Here is an 8,011-nt window from a genome sequence, read left to right on the forward strand (position 1 = left end):
AACAATTACAGCTAAAATTAGAAGAAGAAAAAAATCCTTAGTAATAAATTAATTATAATTTCACACTCAAAAAGAAAACTCTGCTCCCACACTGTTCTGTTTGATCAGATTAGATTGACAGTGACATTTCCCTGGCAACATAATTCCCATTCTGATATTGATAGTATTTACATTATTAAGCTTAATTTATATAGCACTTATTTAAACACAGTTATAAAGTGCTTTCCAGTAAAAAGGTTAACTAAGGGAAACTATAAAATTCACTAAAATAATGACGCAGGTTAAGAATAATACTACTAGCATAGTAAAAGATTATTAAATAAATTAAATGTAATGAACTAAAATAAATAAAAACACAGGTGTAACGGAACACAATAAAAAGCAATGGTAAAATTAGAAAAAAGGCTTTCCAGGAAAAGAGAGTTTTAAGACGTTTTTAATTTAAAAGATGTATTATTGCTAAATTCTTATTGGCGCATGGAAATATTTTAAGTGTGTGGAAGAACCAGTATTGTTGTAACTTTGGCATACAATATCATGTTCATGTAGAATCCCATTATTTATAGTTAAAAGGCATTTAAGAAAATAAGCTTTCAGGACCTTTAAGAAAATGCAGAAAAATACATGTTATGTACTTACTTTACTTATGTAAATGAAATGAATGTCAGACTGACTGACTGACAGGTGATTCTTTTTTTTAAAACAATTCTTTTTCAGAACTGTCTCAGGATATATTGTCTCTAGAAGTGTGTTATTCAACTTTTGGTTTTGTTAAAGAAGGACAAAGAAAATCGCAATACTCAATACCATCGAATCGCAATACTTGTAGAATCGCAATAAATGAAAATTTTAATACAAATCGAATCGGCACCCATGTATCGTGAAAGAAATATAGTCCCAGCCCTAATATATATATACTGTATATCTGACTGTTTTGTCCTGTCCCCTTCAGTCCCAGGCCAACCGGGGAAGTTTAAAGTCGGTAGGGTGGCAGACACCAGCATTGAGCTGACCTGGGAACCTGCTTACACAAAGGAGGGCATTGTCAACTATGAGCTGCTCTACAAACCTGTAAAGTTCGGCAGCTTGGTAAGACCTCTTACTCTCTTTTTATAAACCTGTCTGCTCAGTGGATTTCAGAGGGATGAGAGGGCAGATAGGAGAAGGAAGTTTAAAAGATTAACCCCAGCGTCCAGCGCCTCTGTGTCTGCTGGTGACAGTCTCATCTCTTTAATGATCACTTTTCCACTCCCCTCATCCTGTCCTCTGCTCCTCTTTCTTCTCTCTCAAAGGAGAAGCTGACCTTCGGGCCGAGGAACTCATACACGGTGGAGGGTCTGAAAGCCAACACTGAGTACTCCTTCTCCCTGGCCGCCATCTCAAACAAAGGCATCGGAGCTTTCACCAACGAGCTGGTGCAGAGGACATCACAAGCCAGTACGTCTCAATTTGACTGACTTCACATACTGTACCTGCAGGCACACAGAAATGCCACAAATTGATATTGTATTATTTTTCAGTCTTGTACAGAAGTCTCATGCAATATTTTGTTCCCTACACACACACACACACACACACACACACACACACACACACACACAAACACAGATCAAAGTACATTGTCCTCAGCTCCTGACCCGGTAAAACCTGGGAACAATCTTCACATCTCTCCATCTATCTCGTTTATCAACCCATGTGTCAAACCCTCCCTCCCATCCATCCATCTACATTTGACTGTGCCTTTCTTCCTCCGCTCAGCCTTTCGATTTCTTACACAGCCAAAACATCATGACAGATGGAGATGGAGCGCCGATTAAAGTTTAACTCTTCTGTTTCTTCACCCTCCTTTCACTTTTTTCCCACTCTATCAGTGTCTAATGTCTTTGAAAGGGCGACACTGTCTGCCACTTATTGGCTAGCAGTCAGTGATGAGGAGCATTAAAGGATGGTGGGTGTCCTGCTGTGTTTACAGGTAAGTGCCGGCCAGTCTGTATTTTACCCAGGCTGAACTTGGATTCTCTCCCTTGTGTCGTTTTCACAACGTTTTTTTTTTTTTTTACACAATCACTGATAGCTCTGATAAGAGTCAAATAACGTCCCCTTTTTTGCTCTGACATATTGATTAATTTTATATCTGCTCACAAGAAGAAAATGCAGAGATAATGGAGAAAACGGCGCAAGGAAAAGAATCGATAAAGTAGTCTTGGTCGAGAACAGTCCTGCAGTTGGTGGTGCAGTACTTTATCGCTGCAGAGGTAAGTTTTTGTCGAGCATTTACACAGACACAAGGAATCAGACTGTGTATTCATAATCAGATCTGTGCTCAACACTTTTAGCTGGTCTCCTTTCAGTCTTTACCTTGACACCAAGGTGGTACACCAGAGGAGGTGGGGGTTTAGTAAAGAGAAGTACGAGATAAGCAGACTATTTCATGCAGCAGAATTCATTTCCCAGAGAGGTTATGTGCGCTTTGTTATCGCCAAGCTTTGGTGCACATCTAGATTGTCCCCCGAGGCCAACAGAACAGTGGCTGTACGGCTGAGTGGATAGATACTTGAACCTGTCAGCTATGACTATTACACTCCCACACATACACACATGGTATACACTCCCGAGCTCACACACAAGCCCAGACGCCTCGGTCATGTTCACCGTTGTGCGTGCACACTCTTTAAGGAACATTATATAGGGTGAGCGATACCTACAGTCCAGGGATCTGTGGTGATGACGGTGTGTGATTCTTGGCTCTCTGTACTTGTTTGTTACAGTGAATACTCCGGCCTAGTTCTGATTCAATTCTTGTCTGCAATTCATCATTCTAGCCTGACTTTCAATATCCGTCTGAGTGCCTTTCTCTCCAGGCTCCCGGTTCTTTTCTTCTTTTAAACCTGCCTCCTAAATCCTTTCTGCACTGTGTGAGATATGTTTTAGTTTGTTTTTTCTTCTCTCTGTGAAGCCCAAGACCTTCCCCTAGTCAGCAGTGGAAAGTCTCAGACCACTCTATTATCCTGAGGACTCAAGGATTATGCCACCATGGGGGGCTGGTGTTGTGAAATGTGTATATTTGTCTGAGTTCCTGTGTACTGAACTGTGCATTCCTGCTTTAGAAAGAAAGACTTAACAATATCTGTTTTTCATTCTTAATCTGGATCCTTTTATGCCACTAGCTACAGCTAAAGGATAATATATAATCATTGGGTATCGGATGCACATTCTCCTTTGGTATAATTAAGTTGTCCACTCAGGGTCAATACTCTTGTCTCTGTTTTTTTTTCATTAGATTCTACGTCTAACATTATGCTTTTACATTATGTGGTTGCTCCCCATTTTTGCATCACTCATGTTTGTCCTGGTGTTATCTCTTTCAGTTCAGTTTACCTTAGTTTCTTATTGTTTCCTTTTTTATCCTTATCTCCTATCCTTTTGCGTATACTCGCCCCCTCTTGCTTTTTCAACTCCATTCTCTTGGGTCTCTCCTAAACTCTTTGCCCTCCTCGCTCCTTGTCCAATCAGAGCCCTCAGCTGCACCCGAGGGTGTGTCCTGCGAGAGTGCCAGCTCCACCTCGCTGAGAGTAAGTTGGAGGCCGCCTCCAATGGAGGGTCAGAATGGCGAGTTGGCAGGTTATATGCTGAGATACCAGAGAGTCTCTGGGGCAGGAGGCGGAGGTCAGGGCCAGGGAGTGAAGGGGCTTCCTATCCCGGCCCCGCAGGGGCAGACAGTGTTAGAGGGGCTGGAGAAATGGAGCTGGTACAACGTTACCGTGGCAGCATTCACTGCAGAGGGGACTGGACCCAACAGCCCGGCTGTGATCTGCAGAACTGATGAGGACGGTAAGAGTGGGAGCCGTAGATCAGACCTAAACAGTATTGATTGTTTAGTTGATTATTTACTGGCTAGACTGTTGGTCACTTAATTAATTCTGTGTGTGTGTGTGTGTGTGTGTGTGTGTGTGTCCTTAGTTCCCAGTGCAGCACCTCGTCAGGTGGATGTCCAGCCGCTCAACGCCTCAGCGCTTCGAGTCTCGTGGCGGTCGGTGTTGCCACGGTTACGGCAAGGTCAGGTCCGTGGCTACCAGGTGCATTTCAGCCGCTCAGAGAGTGGTGAATCACGAAACCTTCCCCAGATCAAAGACCTCCTATTGGATGAGTCTCAGGTGATGTCATAACTGAATATTTCAATGATCCAAAGATGGTCATTTATTTTATCGTTAAACATCGTCCCTCTCTCCTTGTCCTTTGACTCACTCCTTCCCTCATCTGTCTCGGCTGCCTGCGGGGTGTGTCTCATCTGTGGGATAAGATGGAGGAGGATGACTCGACTCAATATGTGAGTGCAGACTACCCGTCCTCTTCTCATTATTAATGAACTCACTATTAATACAAACAGCACAATGCATCCAATACATTGGATTACACAGAGACGGCCATGAAATCTTTATTAAGTTTGACCACCAGAGATTTGTTTAGCCTCTGATGTGTAACTTTTTGATAATTTCCTACGGATGCATAGCTGTAAAGAAAGTGTATTGTCTCATATAAAAAGGAATGAGTTAGCAGTATTTGACGGTGCTGTTATGTGTTTTCCCCCACAGGAGCTGATTTTAGGAGACCTGAAAGCTGAGACTTTGTACTCCATCTCGGTGGCAGCGTACACCACCAAAGGGGATGGAGCACACAGCAAAACCAAGCTGGTGCAGACCCTGGGGATTGGTAAGCATATGCCAAGTATACAGTTCAGTGCACTGGATTTAGTAACATACTCAAGAATTGATCTAACAGTAAGCTGCACCAGCCAGCAGCCATATCAATCAAAAACAGCCATATCAATTATAATTCTTCCACAAGATTTACATGATAAGTGTCTATATATATTTATATATATATATATATATGACAATTGATTTTCTGATGCCTACACTGTTGTTTGCAGTGCCCGGCCCCCCCTCCCTGTGGGTGCGTCCAGGATCTGGTCCAACAGTGGTGGTGCGCTGGGCTCCTCCGGTGGAGTGCTCTGAATCAGCCTCTGATAGCCAGGGGGCCCCAGTGGTAATCCAGGGCTACCGTCTACAGTTTGGCCTGAAGAATAGCTCTTTAGACAGCACAGTGGAGTTCACAAATAGGGAGAGAAACTTCACTGTCAGAAACCTCTCCCCAGGCTCCTCCTACGTCTTTGTCCTGTCTGCGAAGAGCCGAGCAGGTTACGGAGACGCAGTGCAGCACGAGATAACAGTTCCCATATTCCCCCCGTTGGGATACCCCAAAATACCTGACTTTGTTAATGCCACTTGCTGCTCCCTCCAGTTCTCCTGGCTGCCCCCTGCTCCAGAGGAGTGCAACGGTGTCATTACAGAGTACACCATATCTTACAAAGAGGCTGCGGGCCTCAAACCCTCTGCTGATCCTGGCCCGGCAGCCATACCAGCCCCCACTGCTCCACCATGGCTGATCACGCTACCAGCGAGTGAGTCCAGCTACACCATCCTGGGCCTCAATCACAGCACAGCCTACGAAGTGCAGCTCAGAGCCCACAACAAGGCAGGGCCAGGCCCCTTCAGCCCACCTCTGGTGAGCCAAACCCTGGCCTTTGAAACAGGTAGGGCTGGCCTCAGGCCACAGGAACACCCTTTACCTTCTAAGCACTGGTTCAGCTTCACATCTCCGCTCCCTTTACTGTGGATTTCACTCCAAACCACTAAACTAAATGAAGTCTGGGCCAGTTCTTACAGGTCGGCCATTCACTTGTGCACCTCAGAGAGGCTGAGAACTGCAAAGTTAAGGGGAGCACCACGACTACTCCCCCCAATCTCCTCCACTCACTCACTTATACCTTCATCACCTACCCTTCACCACCAGTGGAAGCAGGCTGAATGTTAATGGATGTTTGCTTCAAGAGCACTGCTTATCACAAACTCGCAGGTAAAAGTCAATACAGGGCTTACAGTGTCTAATACAGCAGGTAAGTGTTGGGTCTCAATTCAAGGGAAGCCCGGAGTCTGGTGCTGTATCTGCAGGTAAGCTTTTTTTTATCTGATAGACCTCCACGTTCCCCTTTTACCAAAGCCTTTGCTGACATGCTGAATTCTGAGTCTAACGAACACAACCTTACACTCTGAGAATGTGGCATGTCACATTCCCGCAGCCGCTCTGTCTGTTATTTGTACTTATTACTCTTGCCATCCACTCTCCTTATCACCTGCCCATCCTCCTAACCATCATGTATTCTTCCCCCAGTAACAGATCTGACTGACGTGTCTTCCATTTTCTACAGGTTTGCAGTAGGAAAGCAGAGGAGCCGCTGGTTTGATTAAAAATACTTCACCACAAGTGACTCTGTTTTTTGTTTGTTTCCTTCCCAGATGTGCCGAGGAATTTTTCAGTCAATCTGGCCACTAAGACCAGTGTTCTTCTGACCTGGGAGTTTCCAGAGAGCAGCAACCCCTATCGCTTTACTGTATGTTCTTTGGCTGGTGCATGTACATGTGTAGTGACCTAGTCTGTCATTTCGTAAGATAACGTATAAAATAATACAACATTTCAAAGTAACATTTGTCAGGTGCTTTTGATTATAATACCTCCCATTATCATAGGTTTCTTTATTTTTAGTACACATGGCCCCAACCTGAATTATACTCCCAACTGTGGAAGTGTCAACCTTTTATGCTGGCTTTATATAGAATTTAACGGAGTAGGACCATAGTACACGGAAATGGTCATTTTTATATATTATAACATCCGACAACTAGCACCTCTAAGCTCACTAATTAACACGTTGTTTCACGTGTAAAACATTTTACACTTTATTGGATGGATGGATTAAACAAACAAGATACATCATGTTAATGCTTACGAGTTAGTGTGCTTTAGAGGTACTGGTAGACGGATTTTGTTACCTTTGGAGAGCCAGGCTAGCTCTTTCCCCCTTTTCATGCTAAGCTAAGTTAGCCAGCTGCTGGTGGTAGCTTCACATCTAACTCTCGGCAAAAAAATGAATAAGCATATTTCCCAAAAAGTTGTACTTCTTTTTTTTTTAAATATGGTGTAAATTTGGGCAATGGCAATGGAGCATTGTAATAAACCCTTGACAACTTTAAAGAAGAATATTGATAAAGATAAAAAAAATTGATTTTAATTTAGGTAGACCACCCTGGGGGGGGGTTGGGTTCGAGTATTAACGTGTTAAAGTACAATAGGATATCATGGCCATCTTTGCCTTTCACCTATTGTTCTTACTTCACTAACCCTCTTTATTCCCCCAGGTGGAGTATAACCGACAGAAAATGGAGGTGGACGCTCGTCTGAGAAAGGCAGTCATCCCAAACCTTCAGCCTGACACCAGCTACGACTTTAAGATCACTGCTCCGGAGGGCAACATGGGAGGCCTTCGCCACCGCATCTCCGCCAAGACCTCGCCGCCAATCACCATCCGCCGCCCTGAGATTGACCACACCCGCGACACTGAGACGACCGTCACCATAATCCTGCCCTCGCTGGAGACTCGCACCCCTGTCAAGTAAGACTGAAAGATGGGGGTTTGGAAGTTGTCGCCATGGTTGTCATAGACCTGCTGTACTCTAGAGCAGTGTTTCCCGAACTGGGGTCCGGGGACCCCTAAGGGGGGCGGCAAAGTTCACAGGGGGGGCGCAAGTCTTCATCTGGTTTGAGGTTGAGGTAAAAAAAAAAATATGTGCACATGTTAAACAAATTATGATAACACACTAGAATATATAATTTATACAAAAGTCTGTATAAAATATAAAAAATATAATAAATAATCTATTTTTGTTCTCGCTTAAAAATGTAGGCAGGCTACTTAGTAGGCCAAACCTCCGGGACCTCTTAACCTGGGACCCTTGCTGTCATCAGGTCAGCTGCTAGCTGCTATCATTCTCGTTTTTCCTGCCGCCACGGCATCACTATTTTATGAATAAAACATGGCGGAGAAACATGAAAGTGCTGATAACCCCTCTGTATCAAAAAAGAAAGTAAGGCTCTATCTTGAGAGTCACCTCAA

The 8,011-nt window shown here is 44.0% G+C and overlaps 1 protein-coding gene across 20 annotated transcripts in view; it reads left to right on the forward strand.

Annotated features, from left to right (window-relative positions):
* Window positions 1-8,011, forward strand: part of LOC116037399 (receptor-type tyrosine-protein phosphatase S-like) — a 78,278-nt gene that overhangs the window by 55,948 nt on the left and 14,319 nt on the right. For 13 of the 20 annotated variants that reach the window (XM_036005527.1, XM_036005531.1, XM_036005532.1 and 10 more), the window contains 9 exons: window positions 953-1,089; window positions 1,293-1,437; window positions 3,514-3,831; window positions 3,961-4,154; window positions 4,301-4,327; window positions 4,593-4,710; window positions 4,931-5,593; window positions 6,357-6,451; window positions 7,257-7,510. In XM_036005527.1, coding sequence (XP_035861420.1) covers window positions 953-1,089; window positions 1,293-1,437; window positions 3,514-3,831; window positions 3,961-4,154; window positions 4,301-4,327; window positions 4,593-4,710; window positions 4,931-5,593; window positions 6,357-6,451; window positions 7,257-7,510 — 1,951 coding nt within the window. The remainder of the gene's footprint in view (window positions 1-952; window positions 1,090-1,292; window positions 1,438-3,513; window positions 3,832-3,960; window positions 4,155-4,300; window positions 4,328-4,592; window positions 4,711-4,930; window positions 5,594-6,356; window positions 6,452-7,256; window positions 7,511-8,011) is intronic. The other 7 variants (XM_036005537.1, XM_031281282.2, XM_031281283.2 and 4 more) reach the window with 1 other exon arrangement.

This window comes from Sander lucioperca, chromosome 9, assembly GCF_008315115.2.
Source record: "Sander lucioperca isolate FBNREF2018 chromosome 9, SLUC_FBN_1.2, whole genome shotgun sequence".
NCBI classification, from domain to species: domain Eukaryota; kingdom Metazoa; phylum Chordata; class Actinopteri; order Perciformes; family Percidae; genus Sander; species Sander lucioperca.